This window comes from Oncorhynchus nerka, linkage group LG25, assembly GCF_034236695.1.
Source record: "Oncorhynchus nerka isolate Pitt River linkage group LG25, Oner_Uvic_2.0, whole genome shotgun sequence".
Taxonomy (NCBI): Eukaryota; Metazoa; Chordata; class Actinopteri; order Salmoniformes; family Salmonidae; genus Oncorhynchus; species Oncorhynchus nerka.
In genome coordinates, this window is record NC_088420.1 from 57,989,591 (window position 1) to 58,017,477 (window position 27,887).

Here is a 27,887-nt window from a genome sequence, read left to right on the forward strand (position 1 = left end):
TAGAAATAGCACAAAAACCCGCGACCAATATATTTTCAACCGCGACATCGTTTTCAAAGTAGCCCAATTTGTACGAAAACTGCGAGCATACCAACACTGCCTGGAAGAATATGCGCATGCGTACTGCAAGGGATCAAGGTAGGGGCGGTACTATAACGTATATGGGCGGAACGTGCAGAACGTTGCAGAAATGTAACATCTAGAACAGTTACAGGCAACAATGTTCCAATAATAAACGCGATACATTTCTATATTCAGTGGTCTGAATTTTGTGCACCACTGCTCCTCTTGGCTGACTATATGTATTTCATATTACAACAAGGCCGACCAGAGCAGAGGATAACCATTGACGCTTGCGGATTATTTGTCTACTTTTCACATTCTGGAGAATTTAGATTAAATATGTGTGTTGATATCACTAGTTTGTGACCGAGTTGAGTTAATTCGGCGGTTTATATTTCGCTCTACGGTTGAGACCCCGTCGTGTTGTTTTCATCAAGATCAAGAACACTGACTGCATCATCATGTTGAAATCGTTTTAACTGACGCGAATGTAGATTACAGCTGTCTGGCATCTATTCCATCCACGTTCTGGCTGCCTCTGCGTTCTATCAATAGGGATGCATCTATTGATACTTAGTTCCATTTGATAGGTAAGCTGTTGCACTACTGTTGTTTCCCTATGTTATTGACTGCTCTTAAAACAAATAAATGGACAGATCCAGAATCACGAGGGGATCTCGAATTTTAGTAATCTAGCTGCTTGCATCGTGTGTTCTAACACAATCGGCATCTTCCAAAATCACAGGTATTATGGCTGCTTCTTCTCATAGTTGTAGAGGGATGGGATGGTCAGACTATTTTGAGTTTTAGGGCCAACAGGGATTCTGCTCAGAAGTAGTTGCACTAATATGTAGGAAATGTGATGCCATTCGGGAAGCATCCACTGTCTTGTACAGTAGCTTGCCTAATGAGAGTCACATAAACTGACTGAGCTTCAGTTCCTTGAACTTTGTCAACAGTTAGACTATTTCCTTTTTGTCATCTTGATCTATTTGCATGGTGTGACGTATTGGTGTGATTGCAATGGAAAAGTGCACCCTTTGATTAGGCAAGCAGTGTTTCAAACCGTAGAGATTCAGTATCTGATGACGACCACTTGTTCTGACTGTAGCCAGCCAATTGGTGAGCATCATGCCATAACCACCAGGATAGCACCAGGACACTCAGTATTGTTGCTCAGATATTGTGCGCTTAGGAATGTAATGATGGAAAGAGTCGTGATCTCTATCTGCCTCTCTCTCTCTCTCTCTCTCTGCCACTTCCTCTGGCACTCTGGGTGCAGCTGTGTCAGAACCACCAAACAGCCTCCTCTGTCCTCCTCTCCTCTCCCTGGGCTCACAGAAAGGCAGCATTATGCCTGGTAGCTCAGCTCAGGAGGGTACAAGGGGCAAAAATGGAGTGGCAGAGGGTATCGCTGAGCCCCCAGATGGTGACCTGGCTGCTTCTCAAGAGGGTGTCACTGAGCCTTTAGCATCGCCAAGCCAAAAGCGTGTTATATATGCTGGGATGGATGGATGGATGGATGGGCAGCTTTGGAAGACTTGGCTGAAATAGGGCTTTGGCTGCTTACATGTCTGTGTGGATGATGGGGTATTGCTCTTTGACAACCTTAACATTTCAAGTGAATTATGCTGTAATAAATACATGCAAAATGTTACTCACTAGAGCATTACAAAACAACACTCACAGGAATCTAACTCCAGTTCAGAGAATCCCCTTGGGCCAAGGCAGACATTCTGTGGGTGAATGCGTGTATGTGTGTACATCTGTCAGAGAGACAGAATGCCCCCCTTGGGCCAAGGCAGACATTCTGTGGGTGAATGCGTGTATGTGTGTACATCTGTCAGAGAGACAGAATGCCCCCCTTGGGCCAAGGCAGACATTCTGTGTGTGAATGCGTGTTTGTGTATGTGTGTACATCTGTCAGAGAGACAGAATGCCCCCCTTGGGCCAAGGCAGACATTCTGTGGGTGAATGCGTGTTTGTGTATGTGTGTACATCTGTCAGAGAGACAGAATGCCCCCCTTGGGCCAAGGCAGTAGTTCTCTCAGCTCAGTAAGGCCACTGACCTCTGTCACTGACCCTCTCTATGGACAATAGCCAGCATGCATAGTCACAATTCTCACACACAGAGAGCTCCACTGTAGCCGGATGGAGCTCCACAACTCAGAGAACAGAGAATGGCAAACCAGTTAAATAAATAATGGAGCTGGATGAAACTGAGTAAAACTGTTACTCCGACTTGCTGGCTGGGCATGGCTGTGACGCAGCGCCTAGCTTCGTCAAGTGGTGTTAACCAAAAGTTATTAGCACTTTGGAGGTAGCAAGAATAGGCTTTCTCACACTGCCTATAGTGGCTAGCTTAGAAGCCAAACTGATAAGCTCCATTTCACTTTTGTTTCACTTCACAATATCAATGGGAGCATATCGGTTTGGGCTCCAGGCTATGTAGTGACTGTGATGGGAATGCTCAATGCTGCCCATGCTGATAGTGATAATGCTGCCTGTAGTGTAATGCCCTCCCTGCCAGTGGAATGTTTCTGGTGATTATGCAGTGTAATTATATCCACCTCTCAGCCAGGTCAAATAGTGAACTGTCCTAATGTGACTCACTTTGCTTTACCATTACATAGCCTAGGGCCCTATTGTCCATTGGCACAGCTGTGTCTTCCCTACATCATCAAGCAGGCATATCCAGGTCAGATGGTGAACTCCTAATGACTTTGTTTTAGAACAGAGTAGTAATACTTCTAACACCCCATAGGGAAATATGCTTTGCAACAGTACATGACATACAGATGACATATCAAATCAAATTTTATTTGTCACATACACATGGTTAGCAGATGTTAATGCGAGTGTAGCGAAATGCTTGTGCTTCTAGTTCCGACAATGCAGTAATAACCAACAAGTAATCTAGCTAACAATTCCAAAACTACTACTTTATAGACACAAGTGTAAGGGGATAAAGAATATGTACATGAAGATATATGAATGAGTGATGGTATGCTAAATGACTTAAATGTAATGTAATGTACAGAGCGGCATAGGCAAGATAAAGTAGATGGTATTGAGTGCTGTATATACATATGAGATGAGTATGTAAACAAAGTGGCATAGTTAAAGTGGCTAGTGATACATGTATTACATAAGGATGCAGTAGATGATATAGAGTACAGTATATACGTATACATATGAGATTAATAATGTAGGGTATGTAAACATTATATTAGGTAGCATTGTTTAAAGTGGCTAGTGATATATTTTACATAATTTCCCATTATTAAAGTGGCTGGAGTTGAGTCAGTGTGTTGGCAGCAGCCACTCAATGTTAGTGGTGGCTGTTTAACAGTCTGATGGCCTTGAGATTGAAAAACAGCTTCTGTCTCTCGGTCCCAGCTTTGATGTACCTGTACTGACCTCGCCTTCTGGATGATAGCGGGGTGAACAGGCAGTGGCTCGGGTGGTTGTTGTCCTTGATGATCTTTATGGCCTTCCTGTGACATCGGGTGGTGTAGGTGTCCTGGAGGGCAGGTAGTTTGCCCCCGGTGATGCGTTGTGCAGACCTCACTACCCTCTGGAGAGCCTTACGGTTGTGGGCGGAGCAGTTGCCGTACCAGGCGGTGATACAGCCTGATAGGATGCTCTCGATTGTGCATCTGTAGAAGTTTGTGAGTGCTTTTGGTGACAAGCCGAATTTCTTCAGCCTCCTGAGGTTGAAGAGGCGCTGCTGCGCCTTCTTCACGATGCTGTACAGCTTCGGCGCCGACAGAGATGGCCGCCTCGCTTCGCGTTCCTAGGAAACTATGCAGTTTTTAGTTTTTTTACGTGTTATTTCTTACATTAGTACCCCAGGTCATCTTAGGTTTCATTACATACAGTCAAGAAGAACTACTGAATATAAGATCAGCGTCAACTCACCATCAGTACGACCAAGAATATGATTTTCACGAAGCGGATCCTGTGTTCTGCCTTTCAACCAGGACAACGGAATGGATCCCAGCCGGCGACCCCAAAAAACTGTATTTTTTTGTGAAGAATCAACAACAAGTGGGACACAATCATGAAGTGGAACGACATTTATTGGATATTTCGAACTTTTTTAACAAATCAAAAACTGAAAAATTGGTTGTGCAAAATTATTCAGCCCCCTTAAGTTAATACTTTGTAGCGCCACCTTTTGCTGCGTTTACAGCTGTAAGTCGCTTGGGGTATGTCTCTATCAGTTTTGCACATCGAGAGACTGACATTTTTTCCCATTCCTCCTTGCAAAACAGCTCGAGCTCAGTGAGGTTGGATGGAGAGCATTTGTGAACAGCAGTTTTCAGTTCTTTCCACAAATTCTCGATTGGATTCAGGTCTGGACTTTGACTTGGCCATTCTAACACCTGGATATGTTTATTTTTGAACCATTCCATTGTAGATTTTGCTTTATGTTTTGGATCATTGTCTTGTTGGAAGACAAATCTTCGTCCCAGTCTCAGGTCTTTTGCAGACTCCATCAGGTTTTCTTCTAGAATGGTCCTGTATTTGGCTCCATCCATCTTCCCATCAATTTTAACCATCTTCCCTGTCCCTGCTGAAGAAAAGCAGGCCCAAACCATGATGCTGCCACCACCATGTTTGACAGTGGGGATGGTGTGTTCAGGGTGATGAGCTGTGTTGCTTTTACGCCAAACATAACGTTTTGCATTGTTGCCAAAAAGTTCAATTTTGGTTTCATCTGACCAGAGCACCTTCTTCCACATGTTTGGTGTGTCTCCCAGGTGGCTTGTGGCAAACTTTAAACAACACTTTTTATGGATATCTTTAAGAAATGGCTTTCTTCTTGCCACTCTTCCATAAAGGCCAGATTTGTGCAATATACGACTGATTGTTGTCCTATGGACAGAGTCTCCCACCTCAGCTGTAGATCTCTGCAGTTCATCCAGAGTGATCATGGGCCTCTTGGCTGCATCTCTGATCAGTCTTCTCCTTGTATGAGCTGAAAGTTTAGAGGGACGGCCAGGTCTTGGTAGATTTGCAGTGGTCTGATACTCCTTCCATTTCAATATTATCGCTTGCGCAGTGCTCCTTGGGATATTTAAAGCTTGGGAAATGTTTTTGTATCCAAATCCGGCTTTAAACTTCTTCACAACAGTATCTCGGACCTGCCTGGTGTGTTCCTTGTTCTTCATGATGCTCTCTGCGCTTTTAACGGACCTCTGAGACTATCACAGTGCAGGTGCATTTATACGGAGACTTGATTACACACAGGTGGATTGTATTTATCATCATTAGTCATTTAGGTCAACATTGGATCATTCAGAGATCCTCACTGAACTTCTGGAGAGAGTTTGCTGCACTGAAAGTAAAGGGGCTGAATAATTTTGCACGCCCAATTTTTCAGTTTTTGATTTGTTAAAAAAGTTTGAAATATCCAATAAATGTCGTTCCAGTTCATGATTGTGTCCCACTTGTTGTTGATTCTTCACAAAAAAATACAGTTTTATATCTTTATGTTTGAAGCCTGAAATGTGGCAAAAGGTCGCAAAGTTCAAGGGGGCCGAATACTTTCGCAAGGCACTGTACCTTTTGTGTCTGAGCCGTTGAATTGAGATTCTACTTTGTCTCATATATACTGTGGGGTCTGAAATTATTGACACCCTTGATAAAAATGACTATAAAATGAATAACTAAAACACTGAGCTATATTGTATTCTCTACAAAATTAGGAAATTATATTATTTTATACTAATACAATTACTCAGAGTAATATATATTTTTTCGAAAAGGTAGGGGTCAAAATTATTGACACCCCTGTTTTAAATACCTTTCAATAGCCTTTTTCTAAAATGTTTTATGAGTTGGAGAACACATTGGGAGGGATCTTAGACCATTCCTCCATACATCCTTCGTCTGGGCTCAATTCAAACCACAGGCTAGGCATTCTCATTTCTACTCCAACCCCACCACTGGTGTGCATGGCCAAAGAGTTCTATTTTCATGTCATCTGACCAAAGCACTGGTTCCACTTCAATTGCCAATGCCATTTCGCAAACTCCAGGCGTTTACATTTGTTGGATGAGGATGACATGAAAATACAGCTCTTTGACTACGTACACCAGTGGTGGGTTTGGCGTCGAAATGAGAACACATGAGCACAAAAGAACCCTATACCTACTGTAAAAATATGATTGATGTTATCAATGATTTTTATGGGGCTATTTTGCTTTCACTGGTCCTGGGGCCATTGTTAAAGTCAATGGCATCATGAACTTTACCCAGTACCTACCAGGACATTTTAACCGAAAAACCTGGTTCCTCTGCCAGGAGGCTGGAACTTGGCCGCAAGTGGATCTTCGAGCAAGACAATAACCCCAAGCAGTACACATCAAAATCCCAAAAGAGATTGTTAATTGCCCACACAATCAACATTTTGCAATGGCCATCTGTCTCCAGACCCGTTGAAAACCTGTGGTTTGAATTGAAAAGGGCAGTCCATAAGCCCAGACGAAGGATGTATGGAGGAATGGTCTAAGATCCCTCCCAATGTGTTATACAACTCATAAAACATTTAAGAAAAAGGGCCAGTGCCGTCATCATCACATGGTGAGGTATTGAAAACAGGGGTGTCAATCGTTTTGACCCCAACCTTTTTTGAGAAAAAAAAATATTACTTGTTTAAACAAAATCTCTTTCTCTGAGTAATTGTGTATCAAATAATATAATTCCCCAATTTTTTTTGAGCATACAAAATAGCTCAGTATTTTAATGATTTATTTTATACAGTTATTTTTGCTCATCTTTATCAAAGGTGTCTGACAAGACAGACATGCATAAATACACACTATTACCACAGCTGTTTTTCCCCTTTATCATCTTCTACTGTAGGAAAATGACCATTTGATTTGTTTCACCAGCAAACTACACTATTTCCAGAAAGGTCCATTCTGTAATTCTCATTTTAAACAAATGTTCCTACTGTACCTCACAGCTACAGATTTAAAACTAGCCTCTTTTATGATGGGTCTTCTCAAACTGAGAGATGTTCAATGCTTTAGAACAATATGTCGATCCGCTGGTTGTAGCCAGTGGGGTTAACAGGCTTTTGTCAACAATATCTTCTCCTGTGGTTGTGTTCATTGGGCACCAAACGGGACTGAAACAGGGAGGAACCAACTGAACTTTTTGTTTTCTGTTGAGAAATGTTTTCTGTTGTGCACTAAGTAATGCGATCGTGTGGTTTGGCTGGGGTTAGGCCTAGCCGACTTGGCAGATTCAAAGCTGACTGAAACGGGTCGGGTCTAGTCTGGATGCAAAACCTTGTCATTTGCAGTGGGATTTTCCCCTGCTGCTCTGAAGGATGTACACACAGCTCTGAAATGATAGCCATGTTTCCCTTCCTGTTGATCTAAAAGGGAGACTGTTTGACTCCTCATCAACTTTACTTTCACGAGCCTCTCAAAACTTTATTGTAAAAACCAACAACAACATGCTTTTGTTGCTTGTGTATACTCATTCGTATACTCATCTGAATTCATCCAACCAAAACTGTAAAACCGACAATAAATCCACTATTTCTGGGTGGTGTTCATTAGGCGCTAAACGGTAGAAAACGGGGAGGACCTGAAACTAGTGGTGTTGCTGACTGTAGCCGGATCTAGCTGTTGTCCCTGAGGCGGATGAGGTGGTGTCTATGTTGTTGACTTCCTGCTCTGTGGCTCTACATGAACATCTGCAGCCTGTCTGTCTGTCAGACCCAGCTAGATGGCCCTGTGGCACGCACTCCTCTCAGAACTCCTTCGCTCACTGTACCAGTGGCTCTCTCACGATCTGCACCGCTTATAGTGTACCTGGCTAAGACTCTGTTCGTCTGTCAGACCCAGCTGGATGGCCCTGTGGCACGCACTCCTCTCAGAACTCCTTCGCTCACTGTACCAGTGGCTCTCTCACGATCTGCACCGCTTATAGTGTACCTGGCTAAGACTCTGTTCGTCTGTCAGACCCAGCTGGATGGCCCTGTGGCACACTCTCACAACTATCTCCCTTACTGTAACAGGCACTGCTGCTTCCCTGCACCAGGCTAGCTGCTGCATGGGGACATAGCTCTCACACTTAACACTATCTTCCTTACTCTTTCAGGCTATGGCTGCCTGGTTTTCCTCCCTCCCTCCATCTCTTACTCCTTGGCTCTGGCTTCTCCCCTGCTGCTGCTGTAAAGGCCTGATAGCAGGGCAGCAGCAGCTAACAGCAGCATCAAAGTATCGGGCTGTAATCAAACAGAGCATCCTCAACCAAACGGAGCCCCGGAGGGACAGGAACAGGAGGAGGGATACTGAGACCCTACATGGCTGAACACACACACACACACACACACACACACACACACAGTATGAGGATGGCTACTGAGACCTACACAGCTGGAGGACGGAGGAAGGGAGAGAGAGATTGGGGCACACAGGGATAATTACTGAGGCATGGTCTGCGTTTCAAATGGCACCCTATTCCCTACATAGTGCACTACTTTTGACTGGAGCCTTATGGGCCCTGGTCAAAAGTAGCAGACTATTTATGGAATGGGATGCCATTTGGGATGCAAGCCATGGGGCAGGGCTGGTAGTGGGAGCATGGTGGTTATGGGGTATTATGCTTGTGCACATCTCTAGGTCTAGTGTGAGAGCTTGTAAGGTCCACGGTTAGCCATTATGTAGTCTTTCTGTTGCAGGGCTATTTTAGTGTTTGATGCAATTAGGCCTAGATACTGTATGTAGGCTAATGATTGAGAATTCAGCATAATAGTATAATTTTACATGTGATACTAAATAAATAATCTGGACAGATCACTTCTCACTCACCTTGCCTAATATCATTATATAACTACAGTTGTCAATGCATTGTTGTTTTTTGTCTGTGAGTTCTGCAGTGTTTTCATGTAGCTTAGTGAGTTCAGTGAGGGTAGAGCACTCACTGCAACAAGGGTGTGGCAGACACGTTCCATGGTCTGAGGAAGGAATTCTCCATACCTTCATACCTGTCTACCTGTCTCGTCTTGCTGCTAGGTCTACTGGCTGCTGTTGAAGACAGCCTAGAACCAATTGTTCCTCTACATGCATACATTAGTTTAGACTAGAGTAGACACACCACTCGTCTTGCATAAGACATTTAGCAACTTGACGGAAAATGATGAAAAACCTGTTTGCTTTGAACCCAATTGGATGAGAATGTATAGCAGAAGGGATGGGTGTTTCCAAGGCTATTCTCCACTTGTTTACATTTTTCAGTTGATAAAATAAGATCATGACTTTATTATCCCTCATGGGGTCATTTAAGGACAGTACCAGGCAAGATAAATACAATTAATAAGGAAAAAGAAACAGTGCAGTTGATGTGCGATGGTGTCGACTACATTTCCCCTCAGTGTCTCTGTGTCAGTATGCTTCATGGTGTATTTAGCTGTGGCTCTAGTCTGTACCAGTATCACAGGGCACAGTATGTCTCCATGCTTAGGCTGCCAACTGGTTTGTGTTAACCACTGTTTTGTGATTTGGAGTGCATGGCCCTTTCTGTCTCTGGTTTATGTACAGTAGTGTTCGTTAGCTGTACCTTTGTAGTCTGTAACAGTAGTATCACAGAGCACATCATGTATCCATGCTGAGACAGATTCTCATTGAAGCTAACTTCCTGGTTCCTGATGTAGCCTCAGGCACATGTCACGCACGGCTGGCCTTGTACTCTACTACCCTTCTGTACGGCTTGCACTGCAGCATGTAGGCTATAGACCAACACACTGTGTGAAACCTCATTGTGTGCTGGACTCTGGTGGTGTCTTTCAGCAAGGACATAACCTGGGTTCACTTCGCTGAATTGTCAGTCAGGAACTCAGGCTAGCAGAGATGTAGCCTGCAACAATCAGAGAATACCTTACATTACAGACCTCTGGAACTAAAGTGTGTCTTACCCACAGACTGTATCAGATCAGGGCTGATTGACTACGGTACTCAGAAAGACAGGGGTCACATTAGAAACTGAACTGGAATAGCTCACAAAGACTGTGTTGTCTGCTTCCTGAAAATGGAAAGGCTGTGGTTCGATGAAGAGGGAGCCTTCTGGAAACGGCTATAGCCCTTATCTGTTAAATGTGACACCAAGACATGCTGAATTATGTTCCATTCACTCACACATGCTGGGCTGGTAGCCTGCTGCTATTTTGATGTTGGCCTATTCAAGGACTTTTATATACTTCACTGAGCTGTTGCTTAAAATAAAGGTTACATTAAAAAAAAAAAAATTTAAATAAAGGGGGAAATCAAAAGTGTCATCCCAGGCAGGCGTGGTCCTTGTTGTTGACCCATTCCATAGTTGGTGATGTCACTGTTCCACTGGGGTCTTTAACCAGACCCATCCTGTGGCTATCTATCAGTTAAAAAACCCAGCTCTATTATCATACAGATAAATCTAAATGTAAACATAGATAAATCAAATTTATATTTCTGTGTTTATCGACTTCAAAGCATCAGTTGATTGATGGGTTTCTTCTTATTGTAGTTCTGCACTGCAAACGTCTGGTGATTGATGTTTAATCGTCATGAGATGTATTATCACGAACTTAAGCAGTTGTTTAGATCTTCTGCTCTGACAGTCTGTCTCTTTCATCTACTTCTTTGTACATGTATGTATAACTTGTGTGCAAGCGCCTCAAACATTTCTGCAGAATGTGGAACTAAACAGCCTGAGCCCATGTGTCATGGTAGTTCAGAGATCATAAGACTGGGAGGATCCCTTCAGATATGTTGCTTCTTCTGCTGCTCCAAAGATATTTATTTACCTTTTTATTTTTAAGTAGGCAAGCCAGTTAAGAACAAATTCTACAATGACGACCTACCCCGGCCAAACCCTAACCCGGACGACACTGGCCCAATTGTGCGCCGCCCAATCATGGCCGGTTGTGATACAGCCTGGAATCGAACCAGGGTCTGTAGTGACGCCTCTAGCACTGAGATGCAGTACCTTAGACAGCTGCGCCACTCAGGAGCCCTGTGCACGTTTGTTTTACTGTCTGTGTGGGGACCAAACAATTGATTCCCATTCAGAATTCCCATTCCCATTAAATTATCCCTAAACCTGACCCTTAAACCCTAAAATAGCATTTTTCCATGTGGGGACCGCCGAAATGTCCCCACTTGTCTGCATTTTCTTTATTTTAATATCCTTGTGATTCCCTCGAGAATAGTAAAACCAAAAAAACACACACATACTAACTGCCTGGACCTGATTTACGTCATTCTGTTAAAAAATGTGTCTCTGTAAAGTAGTAACAATGGTGGGAGCATGTGTGTTTTCAAAGGGAAGTGTGTTAGGCCTTACTTTCTCTCTTACTATCAGTTGCTGTGGCCTAGCTGTAATACTAATGCTGTTCAGTCATTGTCTGTGCTCTGTCTTACTCTTTCTCTCTGTTTCTCTGTCGCTCTCTGTTTCTCTCTCGCTCTCTTTCTCAGCGACCCCACCCTAGTGTAGGATTAATCACAGTCTGGGCTCTCTGTCAGGCAGGAAGTTCACCATCCACAGTCCGCTCAGCTCTGTAATGGGTTTTCTCTGTGACATGTCCGTGGGAGGAAGTGACCTCATGTTGTGGCACAAGACGCTAGTTACTCAGTCAGGGTCATGTTCATTTGTGTGCGCAATGTAAAGCGTTTTAAAAACGTTTCACAACGGGAAATGAAAATTAGTGTTTCTTATTGGACCAGGACCCTGTTTGAGTGTTTTCTTTTGTTTGGTTCCCTAAGGAACACGGCCCAGAACTCATCCATGGGAACTGACCCTTGCTGAAAGGAAGTGGTTTGTCCTGGGATGATGGCATCGCCCATGGGCCGTGCATTCACCACTCGTGCATAGAAATAGAGTAACAAGAACAGGAAAAAGTCCCTCAGACTACCCGTTCTAGTGATTCTATTTCAATGGGTTCGGGGACGATGACACCATCCATGAGCCATGCATTCACCATTCATGTCATGTGGCTCTGCTACTTTTCATTTGTTAGGCCACATGGAAATACTTGCTGTATGTCAATACAACCATATGTCATTGACTGCATCAACTATAATGAAAGAAGTTGTAACTGACTGACCGCAGTAAATATAAAATACATACTTTTTACTGTAAATGCTTCCCTCCTTATGGTCAATGTCTTCTAATCTAGAATAGAAAATAAAGATTGAGGAGAATCCTGAATGATCCTACCACTAGTTTACATGCTCAGTGTTTAGGAGAACTATATTAAGCTCTACAGTATACTCATTTGGACGGAAAGATTCAACTTGAGACTTTTTCAAATATATTCCATATACTGAGTGTACAAAACATTAAGAAACCTTTCATAATATTAGGTTGCGCAATGAGGGTGGGCAATGAGCAGCCCAACCTATTGCTACTGTGACGACATAATGGAAACTTGCTTCCCCACAGTTTTGAAAGTGAGATGGGAAAAAAATATATACAAAAACGGTTACTTCTGCTTTCTGGCACTGGCTGTAACCGAGTGTTATTTATATTCTCTCTCTCTCTCTTTGGACCTTGTCAAACTCATTCTTGTAATGATTCAATATTTGTACTCCATCTATAAATATATATAGATAAATATATATCTGATAAATACAGTGGGGCAAAAAAGTATTTAGTCAGTGCAAGTTCTCCCACTTATAAAGATGAGAGAGGCCTGTAATTTTCATCATAGGTACACTTCAACTATGACAGACAAAATGAGAAAACAAAATCCAGAAAATCACATTGTAGGATTTTTTATGAATTTATTTGCAAATTATGGTGGAAAATAAGTATTTGGTCCATAACAAAAGTTTATCTCAATACTTTGTTATATACCCTTTGTTGGTCAAACATTTTCTGTAAGTCTTCACAAGGTTTTCACACACTGTTGCTGGTATTTTGGCCCATTCCTCCATGCAGATCTCCTCTAGAGCAGTGATGTTTTGGGGCTGTTGCTGGGCAACACGGACTTTCTCTCATCTTTTTAAGTGGGAGAACTTGCACAATTGGTGTCTGACTGTTACGAATCCCTTTTGGCCCGACAGTCTAGGGGGGATGGTAATGAGACCCGTAACATAACTCATGCAAATTATTATGACAAAGTAAAAGTGTGCACGAAATAACCACGACAACAGAAATCTACCGTCAAACTCTAGGTTTATTTATAAACACACGGTAATGGGGGGAGCAGGAAAAGGGGCTGAGCTGGACCCAAGGAAAGAAACAATAAGTATTCAAAAACACCCCTAAGCTAGACTAGCCTACTTTAACAACAGCTAACTAACCAAAAATACAGTGGGTGGTCCGCCCAGTTCTAACTAGTGTATTTAACAAAGTTCACCTACGGGTAGTGTATGCCCATGGGCGACTTGTCTTGGTTTCCCCCTTTTCCCACCAGCAACAAACAAACACCATAACCAAAAACAATACTCACAGGTGATGACAAAGTGCTATGGAGGTGCTTTAACAAAAGAGCGGTTAAGACACAAAGCGAGAGTGAAACACAGAGACCTACAGACATGGCATTTACAGAGAGATTACGCTAGAGATTGAGCTAGAGATTGCTTCAGAGCAAACATGATGGGGTTTTTAAACCATGGGGAAGGAACTGTGATAGGGTAGGAAATAGGAGGAGGTGTGTCTTCTGATTGATGATTGATTGTTGACTGATTGGGGAGTGATGATTTTCACCTGTGAGGGGAGAAGGAGAGAAAAGAAACACACACACAGGATAACTGTATCCGTAACACTGACTAAATACTTTTTTGCCCCACTGTATATCTGACCACCCACATGAGAAACAGCATGGTCGAAGTAAAATTGTACTTCACATTTCCATGTTTGACATTGTGGATTGGTGTACTGAATGGCCCAATTAATTGTTGTGTTTAGGCGATGACTGTCTACTTAGGTTGTCCATTGTTTTGCCTGTTATGGTCTCTTCCTCTCTCTCCACAGGTGTGTGTGTGTGTGATGGTAGCGTTCGGTGTGTGAGGCCTGTGAGAGGAGACCCACTGCCTCCTCCCCTTCAGGATGTCTGAACCCCAGGTGAGACCAGGATATGATAAACAGATATGGCTGCTTCATGTCGAATATAGAGATACACTGTACCACTTATCATTGAGCTGGTTTATTGCTGAGCTGGGGTCAATATCAATTCCTCATTGCTTTTCATCCTGATAACCACTCCTGTCCCTCAGACACCAACATGGCCACAGGGCACAGAGTGTGTGGCCAAATACAACTTTAAGGGCACCACAGAGCAGGACCTGCCCTTCAACAAAGGAGATGTCTTAACCATAATCGTGGTGACTAAGGTAAAGGTACCTAACTCTCTCTCTGGAGAGGGAGACGAGAAACAGGCCAAACGCTCCAATGATTTACAGTTTGTGTCTACTTGGTATAAAAAATAAAATATTTCTAATTTCTGTCTTATTTCTTGACATTTCTACACTTACATATAAAAAGAACATACAGTACCAGTCAAAAGTTTGGACACATCTACTCATTCAAGGTTTTTTCTTTGTTTTGACTATTTTCTACATTGTAGAAAAATAGTGAAGACATCAAAACTATGAAATGACACATTGAATCATGTAGTAACCAAAGAATGTGTTAAACAAATCAAAATATATTTTAGATTCAAAGTAGCCACCCTTTGCCTTGATGACAGCTTTGCACACTCTTGGCATTCTCTCAACCAGCTTCACCTGGAATGCTTTTCCAACAGTCTTGAAGGAGTTCCCACATATGCTGAGCACTTGTTGGCTGCTTTTGCTTCACTCTGCGGTCCAACTCATCCCAAACCATCTCATTTGGGTTGAGGTCAGGTGATTGTGGAGGCCAAGTCATCTGATGCAGCACTCCATCCCTCTCCTTCTTGGTCAAATAGCCCCTACACAGCCTGGAGGTGTGTTGGGTCATTGTCCAGTTGAAAAACAAATGATAGTCCCACTAAACGTAAACCAGATGGGATGGTATATTGCTGCATAATGTTGTGGTAGCCGTGCTGGTTAATTGTGCATTGAATTCTAAATAAATCACAGACAGTGTCACCAGCAAAGCTCCCCCACCTCCATGCTTGACGGTGGGAACCACACATGTGGAGATCATCTGTTCACCTACTCTGCGTCTCAAAGACACGGCGGTTGGAACCCAAAATCTCAAATTTGGACTCATCAGACCAAAGAACAGATTTCCACCGGTTTAATGTCTATTGCTCGTGTTTCTTGGCCCAAGCAAGTCTCTTCTTATTATTGGTGTCTGTCAGTAGTGGTTTCTTTGCAGAAATTTAACCATGGCCTGATTCACGCAGTCTCCTCTGAACAGTTGATGTTGAGATGTGTCAGTTACTTGAACTCTTGAAGTATTTATTTGGGCTGGAATATCTGAGACCTGTAACTCAAATTAACTTATCCTCTGCAGCAGAGGTAACTCTGTTGCGGACCTTCCTGTCTTAGTGATGATGGACTGTCGTTTCTCTTATTATTATTAGAGCTGTTCTAGCCATAATATGGACTTGGTCTTTTAGCAAATAGGGCTATTTTCTGTGTACCACATCTTGTCACAACACAACTGATTGGCTCAAATGCATTAAGAAGGAAAGAAATTCCACAAATGAACTTTTGACAAGGCCCACCTGTCAATTGAAACGTATTCCAGGTATTCCACCTCATGAAGCTGGTTGAGAGAATGCCAAAAGTGTGCAAAGCTGTCATCCAGGCAAAAGGTGGCCACTTAGAAGAATCTCAAATATAAAATATTTTTTGAATTGTGTAACACTTTTTTGGTTACTACATGATTCCATGTGTTATTTCATAGGTTTGATGTCTTCACTATTATTCTACAATGTATAAAATAGTCAAAGTAAAGAAAAACCCTTGAATGAGTATGTCACGATCGTCGTAGTGAGGAGACCAAAGCGCAGCGTGATTAGAATACATACTTTTTAATGAATGACGAAGAACACTTAACTATATAAAACAACAAACCGAACGTGAAGCTATATAATACTAGTGCAGACACAGGCAACTAGACATAGACAATAACCCACGGCAGCCATCTTCTTTGGGTATTTCTAAATATGGTTCCCAATCAGAGACAACGATAAACACCTGCCTCTAATTGAGAACCAATCTAGGCAACCATAGACATACATAAACACCTAGATGATAAACAACCCCAATAAACCTACAAAACCCCTAGACAGTACAAAAACACATACATCACCCATGTCACACCCTGACCTAACCAAAATATATAAATAAAACAAAGAATACTCAGGTCAGGGCGTGACAGAGTAGGTGTGTCCAAACTTATGACTAGTACAGTAGTTCAAAAAAATAGTTGCGTGTTTTTAAAGGATGAACTTTTGGGTTGTTGTTTCAGTAATTTTTTCTACCTCTGTACAGTATTTACTCAGTCAATCCTGATCTGATACACAGAGTTATCATGACATTTTCTGTTCCAGGACCCGAACTGGTACAAAGCCAAGAACACAGCAGGTCAAGAAGGCACCATCCCAGCTAACTATGTCCAGAAGAGGGAAGGGGTGAAGCAAGGGGGCAAGCTGAGTCTAATGCCGTCAGTACAGTACAGTCATCGTAGCCTGGTTAAAGCAGACTGAATCCTTAAAAACATTGCTCATCACTCCATGTTGTACTGAAATTACTTCCCATAAATACACTGCCTGTGTTGTGTTGTTACATTACTTACCAGTAGTGTAGTAACAAAATAAAGATATGGGAGTCAGGAGTACCTTTTAGGTTCAATAGTCAATAAAAAAATAGGAACAGTGGGTTAACTGCCTTGTTCAGGAGCAGAACGACAGATTTTTACCTCGTCAGCTCGGGGATTCGATCTAGCAACCTTTCGGTTACTGCCCCAAGCTCTAACCAATAGGCTACCTGCCGCCCCGAAGTTACTAGGGTATAGTTCAGGGCTCGCCAACCTTGTTCCTGGAGAGCTATCCACCTGTAGGTTGCTCCAACCCCAGTAACTAACCTGATTCCGCTTATCAACCTGCTAATTATTCGAATCAGGTGTGCTAGATTAGGGTTGGATTGAAAACCTACAGGACAATAGCTTTCGAGGAACAGGGTTGGAGAGCCCTGGCTCTAGTTCAAGTTTATTATGCCATTTCTAGGTATTGAAATACACACATAGGAATGTGTTTTTGTAAGAGCTCTCAACAATTAAAGCATAAAAACAGTCTGAAGTACCTGTATAACATAAAGGTGAAAGCACTCTATGAAACAAATAAGAAAGTGCTCAGGTTAGGTGACACCATGAGTTGCAGTTTACAGTTCAGAGTATAGTGACTGTGATACTAAATCTGGTTGAAAGTGTTTGTTTTTCAGGATGTTTCTGTGTGGTTGTAGAGTACAGATAGGCTATTTGTCGTGGCAGTGAAGCCACTGTTATGTGAATATAAACCACAGTTGGGCTGAGTCCTGGCTCTGTCTGACTGCATCCCTGTAATTGTAGCTAGTGCTCTTCTGTGTCCGTTTCAGCTCTCATGTGTGTGCACTGCCGGGGGGGGGGGCAGTCGGGTTCTCAACATCCTGTTAGTTAGGATAGTAGAATACACAAGGTGAAATTTCTAAATTGAATAGTGCATTAAGTTTTCTTCTTGTTATGTCAGTCACTGACAATCACTCAATTAGCTAACATTTTATACATTTCTAGTTAAGTTAGTCTAGCCAGCTATCTAATCCATAAGCAGTAATCATGGCCAAGTTACTAACCTGGCACGCAAGTCATATGAACATGGCACAAGTCATGGCAAAAATGCAGGAAATTGGCTTTAAATTTAGCTTAGAGCCCTCAAAAAGCTAGAAATGTGTGTGTGTTCAGTTCTGCAGTGCTGTGTGTGCACTGCACGATTTCCTGCTGGATCTTGAAATCTCCCGCATTCAGCCACATGCCTAAGTTCTAAGAAAGTGTGTGTTTGTGTGTCTGCACACGTATGTTTTTTTCACTAATTGGTATTTTTACCAATCAGATCAGCTGTTTTGCCAAGACTCTTTTTAGACTTATTATTAGTGTTAGTGATAGACGTATTATCTTTTTAGACATATTAGTGTTAGTGATTGCGGTGTGTGTGTGTGCTGTAAAAGCACATTGTGACAACTGTTGATGTAAAATCGTCTTTATAAACAAATGTGATTGATTAATTAATCCCCATTCACCCCTCCAGATGGTTCCATGGTAAGATAACTAGGGAGCAGGCTGAGTGTCTCCTGATCCCCCCAGAGATGGGTCTGTACCTTGTGAGGGAGAGCACCAACTACCCTGGGGACTATACTCTGTGTGTGAGTTGTGACGGCAAGGTGGAGCACTACCGCATTGTCTACAAGGAGGGAAAGCTCAGCATCGACGAGGAGGCGTTCTTCGAGAACCTTATGCAGCTTGTTGAGGTGGGTGGTGGGGAGAGACAGGGGTGGAGGGGAGAAATAAAATGAAATAGTTATCTTCGGGCCAGTTTCCCAGTCACAGATTAAGTCTATTCCTGGGCTTCATTAAAGATTCTCTATTGCGCATGCTTTTTAGTCAAGCAGTTCATTAATCAGGATCTGGGATTTGTCCCTTCTTGGTCAAATAAAGCTGTCTATTATTTTACAACCAGAGTGTGTGAGCCATACAAATGGTGTGACCAAGTGTATACAGAGTTGATTTCTCTGTTAGCTACTGTACGTGCTCTGGCCTCTGCAACTGTTCCCTCATCAGAGCCACACACACAGTTCCTGGAACAAATACACTGTACAGGAAGTGACAAAGAGGAAGTGATAGCGGCAGGCTCCAGATCATTTCACCTGAAGACACCCGGCAGCCGGGTTATACTTTCAAAACCATCCTCTCTCTTCCTTCATCCATCTGGCGGCACTCTATACATTAACTCAGTTTTGGAGTCATTTTGTTGGTCTCAAAAAAGCATGTCAGTTATTAAAGCCTACGAGGTGTTGTTGACATGCATTTTTTAAAATTTGACCTCTGATTATATTTTTATCCATGCTGCCCTCTGTTGGTTACGGCTAGTATGCTGAATGAGTCCATTAAAAATAGAATGTATCAATTGTACCTTTGAAACGAAGACCCATATGCATTTTTGTTCCATTTTCATGTATTCAGTTATCCAGTTCAGTTAAATGTTGATGATGTCATCAATATTGGCAATCTTTCCCTTTCTTGGCCTATGTTATTGACCCACGTTTTCTCTCCCTGTCCTCAGCACTATACCAAAGATGCAGACGGTCTCTGCACCAAACTGATCAAGCCGAAGCTGGAGGAGGGTACTGTGGCGGCCCAGGATGAGTTCTCCAGGAGCGGCTGGGCTCTCAACAGGAAGGAAATCAATATCCACCAGTCCATTGGGAAAGGAGAGTTTGGAGGCAAGTGGCTTTGTGAAAACGAGTGACTGTAGCTGTGTATAAATAGGTTTTATCGATGATGACTCTGTTGTAACCAGTTCGAGGCAGTCTTCTCCAGCTTAATCCACCTCATTCCGGTTCTCTTGGAGTGTGTGAATATGGCTTAGTAAATTCTCTCATTCTCACTCACATGTTTCTCTTTCCCTCAGATGTGAAGGTGGGAGACTACAGAGGGACCAAAGTAGCGGTGAAGTGTATCAAACACGATGCTACAGCACAGGCCTTCATCGCTGAAGCTTCAGTCATGACGTAAGTCAGAGCCCGAACCAAACTTCTGTTACATGTTCCCTTTCAGTCAGTCAACTTCAGTACAACACACTATGGGTAGTCGCACCCTCGCGACTTCAATTAAAGAATGAAAATCACGCCTGACAAGGCCAATGGAATCTGCGCCTCTTGAAAGCCCCGCCTTCCACAGGTGATAAGCGTGAGACTCGGATTCTTTCAATTATTCCGCTTTTTACCTCGATGTAAGCAGGAATGATTCACACTACTAAAACTAACAATTGGAACAAGAGACTATCTTATGTGGTAAACTGCCCCTTCATGGTAGAGCATGCTCACCTCCTGGAAATTAGGTGCTGAAGTTTGTATGGTTCTCATAGTTTCCTAATCACAAACAATTAGTTATTCTCTGGCTTGCTTGGCCTGGCTATAGCAATACGTTAGATGGCTAAGGAAACGACGAAGGCTAACAAGCCTTATTTGGGTTTGTGACAATGCCCAAATGAATAAAAAGATACAAGACAACAAAAGTGAGTATGTCTCGGCTCGGTGCATACTCTGGCTGCCCTCACACAAATCAGTTTGTGTGCGGGACTAGGGGACGGCTGAGACATACAAGTGCCCGTACATCGGCTGAGTCTGAGTTGCGGGACGCAGAGATGGATTAAGGCGTTGGTCAGGTCAAATGTCTCCCTGCTCCTGTGAACTCTGTCGCCGGTTATGGGAGGCGACTCGAAGAGAGAGGGCAGGCAGGTTCTGTGGGTATCCTCCCACCGCCTGTGTCTGCCATGGTTAAGCACTGTTTGCCTCTCTTCCCAGACTTATTGCTGAAGGATCTGGTCCTACGTAGACTTTCGAGACCAGGCTAGCTAACAAGCGATGCATAGCGTGCTAGCCAGGTTAACTAACTTGCAGAGTTAACTGTGGAGTTGCTGGGGTAGCTCTCTTGTTTAATATATGTAGCGTTAAGTCGCTTGGTTATTCTAAACGGACTGTGCTGAGGTCAAAGAGGCTAGCTAGCCTAGCTTAGATTAAAAAAAGCCTCATCATGGCTAATTAAGTTTACTAGCAACCCCTGTCCTATTTTAAATTCCTGGAGTTGGATGGAGTGGAGAAAGCAGGTTTGGCAAGCAACGCCAAAGATTTGGTTCCTGAGAGGGCCAATCTGATGGCTAGAGGGTTACCTCCGGACATTACTGCTCCTGTTCAGTCCGCTAGGGCTCCCGCCACAAGGGGTCTGTATGTGTATACGTGGCAAGCATTTGAGCTCTGGTTCCAAGATAAAGCGGAAATGGAGGAAAACTCGCCTCCCTGCGGACCTGGCATCCTTTCACTCCCTCCTCTCTACATTTTCCTCTTCTGTCGCTGCTGCTAAAGCCACTTTCTACCACTCTAAATTCCAAGCATCTGCCTCTAACCCTAGGAAGCTCTTTGCCACCTTCTCCTCCCTCCTGAATCCTCCTCCCCCTCCCCCCCCCTCCTCCCTCTCTGCAGATGACTTCGTCAACCATTTTGAAAAGAAGGTCGACGACATCCGATCCTCGTTTGCTAAGTCAAACGACACCGCTGGTTCTGCTCACACTGCCCTACCCTGTGCTCTGACCTCTTTCTCCCCTCTCTCTCCAGATGAAATCTCGCGTCTTGTGACGGCCGGCCGCCCAACAACCTGCCCGCTTGACCCTATCCCCTCCTCTCTTCTCCAGACCATTTCCGGAGACCTTCTCCCTTACCTCACCTCGCTCATCAACTCATCCCTGACCGCTGGCTACGTCCCTTCCGTCTTCAAGAGAGCGAGAGTTGCACCCCTTCTGAAAAAACCTACACTCGATCCCTCCGATGTCAACAACTACAGACCAGTATCCCTTCTTTCTTTTCTCTCCAAAAGTCTTGAACGTGCCGTCCTTGGCCAGCTCTCCGCTATCTCTCTCAGAATGACCTTCTTGATCCAAATCAGTCAGGTTTCAAGACTAGTCATTCAACTGAGACTGCTCTTCTCTGTATCACGGAGGCGCTCCGCACTGCTAAAGCTAACTCTCTCTCCTCTGCTCTCATCCTTCTAGACCTATCGGCTGTCTTCGATACTGTGAACCATCAGATCCTCCTCTCCACCCTCTCCGAGTTGGGCATCTCCGGCGCGGCCCACGCTTGGATTGCGTCCTACCTGACAGGTCGCTCCTACCAGGTGGCGTGGCGAGAATCCGTCTCCTCACCACGTGCTCTCACCACTGGTGTCCCCAGGGCTCTGTTCTAGGCCCTCTCCTATTCTCGCTATACACCAAGTCACTTGGCTCTGTCATAACCTCACATGGTCTCTCCTATCATTGCTATGCAGACGACACACAATTAATCTTCTCCTTTCCCCCTTCTGATGACCAGGTGGCGAATCGCATCTCTGCATGTCTGGCAGACATATCAGTGTGGATGACGGATCACCACCTCAAGCTGAACCTCGGCAAGACGGAGCTGCTCTTCCTCCCGGGGAAGGACTGCCTGTTCCATGATCTCGCCATCACGGTTGACAACTCCACTGTGTCCTCCTCCCAGAGCGCTAAGAACCTTGGCGTGATCCTGGACAACACCCTGTCGTTCTCAACTAACATCAAGGCGGTGGCCCGTTCCTGTAGGTTCATGCTCTACAACATCCCAGAGTACGACCCTGCCTCACACAGGAAGCGGCGCAGGTCCTAATCCAGGCACTTGTCATCTCCCGTCTGGATTACTGCAACTCGCTGTTGGCTGGGCTCCCTGCCTGTGCCATTAAACCCTACAACTCATCCAGAACGCCGCAGCCCGTCTGGTGTTCAACCTTCCCAAGTTCTCTCACGTCACCTCGCTCCTCCGCTCTCTCCACTGGCTTCCAGTTGAAGCTCGCATCCGCTACAAGACCATGGTTCTTGCCTACGGAGCTGTGAGGGGAACGGCACCTCAGTACCTCCAGGCTCTGATCAGGCCCTACACCCAAACAAGGGCACTGCGTTCATCCACCTCTGGCCTGCTCGCCTCCCTACCACTGAGGAAGTACAGTTCCCGCTCAGCCCAGTCAAAACTGTTCGCTGCTCTGGCCCCCCAATGGTGGAACAAACTCCCTCACGACGCCAGGACAGCGGAGTCAATCACCACCTTCCGGAGACACCTGAAACCCCACCTCTTTAAGGAATACCTAGGATAGGATAAAGTAATCCTTCTCACCCCCTTAAAAGATTTAGATGCACTATTGTAAAGTGGCTGCTCCACTGGATGTCATAAGGTGAATGCACCAATTTGTAAGCCGCTCTGGATAAGAGCGTCTGCTAAATGACTTAAATGTAAATGTAATAAAGGGCTGGTTCCTTTTCAGTGCTGTGTGAGGGACATTTCTTATGTTCCTACAGGAGCTTTTCGAGCAAGGGCGGGCATTCTCCATTTTAAAAGTGTACAGAGCTGCTATTTCAGCGTGTTGTGGGAATTGACGACACCACCCCGGGGTTCCAGCCTTTGGTCGTACAGTTCCTGAAAGGTGTGCGCCATCTCAGACCGGTCTTTAAACCTATTGCACCCACATGGGACTTGGCTTTGGTTTTGGAGTCGCGGTGTGTGGCTCCTTTTGAGCCTCTTGATTCGGTGGATCTGAAGATCCTCTCCTACAAGATCTAAACGTGTTGGGGACCTCCAAGCATTATCTGTACACCCTTTCGATACTCAGTTCGTCCCATCTAAATGCAGCTTTCACCCCCCCCCCGAAAGCTGCATTTACAGGTCTTTAGTTTTTGCGCTATTTCCCTTTTTTTCACCTCCTCCTTTTGCTTCTGAATAGCAACGGAGGTTACATGCCCTGTGTCCAGTACGAACTTACGCACATACATTGAGTGGACACGGAATATCCGGTTGTGACCAGCTTTTTGCCTGTTTTGCTAATCCAGCTCGCAGCGGGGGGCTCACTCTCTCTAACAATAGATAGATATCTCTCTCTAAGCAGCGTCTCTCCCACTGGCGTACTGGACACCCCTGCAGCCCCCGCAGGTGGGGGGCCCACGAGCCCTGTCCTCTATCTATTTTTTTCAATTTAATGAATTATTTTTGACAGTAACCCATTTCGTTCATACTGGTGAACCGGCATTTGAGGTGTGTGGTTGCAATATCAACAGTCTGTATATCATGACATGCATCATTCAAGATTGAGTTTAAATTGTGTGCAGCGCAATGGACGTAATGCACAATGTCTCAGGAAAGACTGTCTGTATATAAATAGGTTGGCCCCACAACCTGGACCGACAGGCCGTAGTGAGAACATTTGCACACAAAAAAGAAGGACTTCAGGGGAGTCTCTCAAGTTGCATTGAATTTAATTTAGTATCCTTTGGGGTCGGCTTAGGCCGGGATTCCATTTCCCCATAGCATGTTGAACCGAACTTGTCTGACTGAAAGGGAACGTGACGTAATGACTATAACGACTGTTCATTAAAGGAGGGAAACAAGGTCCAACACACCTGTTTGGCCCCGCACGCCCGTTCCTGGGCTCGGTGAAGAGCAGTAGTAAAATAAAGGAATGAATCCGAGCCTCACCCATATCACATGTTGAAGGCGGGGCTTCCAGCGAGGTGCGGTTTTTATTGACCTTGACCATGATTTTAGTTCTTCAATCAAAGTCACAAGAGTGTGACTACCCATAGTATGTTGTACCTCATTTCCCTCCTTCAGGGAACAGTAGTTATAGTCATAACATTACGTTATCGAGCAATCGCTTTCCGTCCTCATTGTTTAATTGTTTTCCTTGTTTACTGCAGACAACTGAGACACAATAACCTGGTCCAGTTGCTAGGTGTCATCGTTGAGGAGAAGGGAAGCCTGTTTATCGTCACTGAGTACATGGCCAAGGTAGGTGGCTCCTATGATTAAGTTAAATAAAGGTAATGCATTAATAGATAGATATATAAATAAAGAACCAAAGAGCTTTGAAGACCTGTTTCTCTATTTTCCCTTCTCCTCAGGGCAGTCTAGTGGACTACCTACGCTCCAGAGGTCGGACAGTGCTGGGTGGGGATTCCCTACTCAAGTTCTCAGTGTGAGCATGATAATGATTTATCCCTATATCTTGAATAATGTTATCAGAAGTTTGCTGACAGGGGCTTATAGCGGCCAGTTGGAAATGTAACATTGTCCATTTTAATCAACATTGTCAATGCCTCTTTAAATATCAACCGTTCCCCTCCCTCTCCTCTGTAGTGACGTGTGTGAGGCCATGGAGTATCTGGAGGCCAATAACTTTGTCCACAGAGACCTGGCAGCCCGTAATGTTCTGGTGTCAGATGATAACATCGCCAAGGTCAGCGACTTCGGCCTGACCAAGGAGGCCTCCTCTAATCAGGACACAGCCAAACTGCCCATCAAGTGGACCTCACCAGAGGCCCTAAGGGAAAAGGTAGGCTAGTGTAACGGAGATAAGAACGTGCCGTAAGCTCACTCCACAGCTAGCTTGAAATGTCGCCAATGGTGCTACTGAGTTGGATCCTTTTCTATAGGTCAACTGGTTTGTACGTTGTCAAGGAGGGTGGTTACGTGTGTTAGCGAGGCAGAGGCCCCCAGGTTTGAGCCGTGGTAAAGACCGTTTACCCTGAATTTTACTCAGAGAGGGATGAAGCTATACTGCTGAACTAGCACACTGACATCGGTTTCACAAGTCACTTTCCTTAATGTCTTTAGGAGCATACCCTGAATCTGAAATCAACCCTTAAGGAACTTCTTTAAATCGGAGAGGATTGGATAGTTGTAAGCAATATGGTAGCAATTCCACCTAACCTATCAGATGGCAAGATGGAGCTACCACCATATTACTTACACCTGTCCAATCCTCTGAGATCTACAGGGAGTAGGGGTTAGGGGTCGATTTGTGATTCAAGGTATAGAAATATTATTGTACTGCTGATTTCCACCATATCTATAATATACTGTATGTTTGACACATTGAAATAAGCTTTACGGAAAGGCTGTCTTTCCCTCTGTCTGTTGAGAAACAGAAATTCTCCACCAAGTCAGACGTGTGGAGCTATGGGATCTTGCTGTGGGAGATCTACTCCTTTGGACGAGTGCCTTACCCCAGAATTGTAAGTATATTTGAACCTTTATAAAGTAAGTCACTCAACTAACTGTTAGTTATAATACACAACGTGCAATTTTGACAGTTGGTAGTACATCAGCGCTTTTCCTCTTATATGTCAGTCACCGACAGTCACTGAATTAGCCCATGTCAGCTAACATTTTATAGGTTGCTAGGTAAGTTATCTAAGCCTTGTAGTAATCATGGTCGAATTACTGACCGGGCACACAAGGCACATGCCCAGGGGCCCTGACATCTAGGGGGCCCCCATTGATTTTTGTTTGTCATTCTCACTCAGATATCATATGAACATGGCATAAGTCATGGTAAAATCTGTAGAACTGCAGGAAATTAGCTGCAAAATGGCAACATCTCCTCACCATCCCTTGGGAAAATATGTAGAACTGCAGTAAAATTTGCATTAAAACTGTACATTTTTCTTTCCGCCCCATGACGAAATAAGTAGAATCGCAAAAAGCTAGAAACGGCCAAGTGAATAAAACTGATTGGGCAGGTGTGTTAGAAACTCTGACAGCTGTAGAGTATATGAATTTGGCAGTTAAGAGTCAATGTAGTACATTTGAAATGTGGACAGTGCTATTATGGTCCAGTATAATACTATTCCTTTCAATGTTGTCAACATTCTGTCAGGGTATGTTCTTTAGTGATCATGACACCATATAAATGTAATGCAAAATAGATATAAAGTCATTCCTAATCAAAATGTATTATATTTCTGCAAATGATACTCCCCTGTCTCATCTTCTCTTCATCCCCCCTTCTCCTGCCCCAGCCTCTAAAGGATGTGGTACCACGCGTGGAGAAGGGCTACAAGATGGATGCCCCAGACGGTTGTCCTGAGGTGGTGTATGAAGTCATGAAGCAGTGCTGGACCCTGGACCCCCTGGTGCGGCCATGCTTTAGAGTCCTCAGGGAGAAACTGCAGCATATCCTAGCCAAGGAGCTCTACCTGTGATGGAATAGGAGGTGAAAGGGGAAGTGGACAAGGATGGCTCTCCTTTCATTGAGGGAGAAATAGGACGGACAAGGATTGCTCTTCTTTCATGATGGGACCAAAGCCTGACATTATCAAGACCTCAGAGATCCTCCTTCCTCTCTTATAAAAAAGTTTTTGATTGACATTAGATTGTGTTAAAGTTTACTTGTTTTATAGTTTCTCATTCTGTGGAAATGTTGTTGCCACATGTTGGCATTTCCACTTTTTTACACCCCCCCCACACACACACACACACACACCTCAGGGTTGCCTGTATTTCTGTTCTACAGTACATTAGTGGTTGTATCGGTCTGGCCGACTACAGTGTGTACTCCAGTGTCAAACAAACCCACCCGGGACTGTTGTGAGGTACTATACCCCTTTCACAAAATCGTACCGACCATAACCATACCGTGCTGGCTCTGATATTTTCTTTTCACATGGTCCTTTCCAGCACAGTTACAGGAAAGATGACGGATACGTAGCCTGGCCCGTGCAGTTCGGCTTGGCTCGGCTAGTGTGAATCAACCCCAAGTCAGGCAATACACTTCCCATGTCCCTGCTCTCTACCCATACAGTGTAAGATTGTTACCCCAGTTAAATACAATCTGTGCCAAATGCCTCCAGAACACAGGGCTATCCCCACAGATACTTCACTCCTCCTCTACACGCTTGCCTTTTTTCTTTTTTTTCTTTTATGTTTTATGCATTTTTTTTTGTTTTGTTACACATCCTCCTCTCTTATTGCCACAAGTGTTCATCTCACATTTATCAAACTGGAAAGCAGAATAAATCCTCCGCTAAAAAGTTACTGAATTCAACATTTCAGGATGACGTGTAACATGACGGAGAGATTGAGATTGCATGGATACAGAGGGAAAAGAAGAAGCCATTCTGGAGAGATAAACTAAGGGCAAGTGTATAGAAATAATTAAAATGTAACATGTACATGTCAAAACAGTTCAGAAATGAAAGCTGAAGGGAACCATGCATGTGGAACGTGAAGCCTTTTTTGTACCTTTTAAAGTTGTTTTTACTTTGCTGCCATTATGATTAAATCATTCCACTTGAAAAAGTT

General features: G+C 44.0%; 1 protein-coding gene across 1 annotated transcript; it reads left to right on the forward strand.

Annotated features, from left to right (window-relative positions):
* Nucleotides 1–27,887, forward strand: LOC115109732 (tyrosine-protein kinase CSK-like). Its single transcript, XM_029635016.2, has 12 exons — nucleotides 1–653; nucleotides 14,044–14,133; nucleotides 14,286–14,402; nucleotides 16,556–16,668; nucleotides 18,284–18,503; nucleotides 19,316–19,475; nucleotides 19,664–19,763; nucleotides 24,503–24,593; nucleotides 24,707–24,780; nucleotides 24,942–25,137; nucleotides 25,733–25,819; nucleotides 26,606–27,887. Exons 2-12 carry the CDS (start codon nucleotides 14,119–14,121, stop codon nucleotides 26,786–26,788), a joined length of 1,356 nt encoding a protein of 451 aa, XP_029490876.1. The 5' UTR covers nucleotides 1–653; nucleotides 14,044–14,118; the 3' UTR covers nucleotides 26,789–27,887.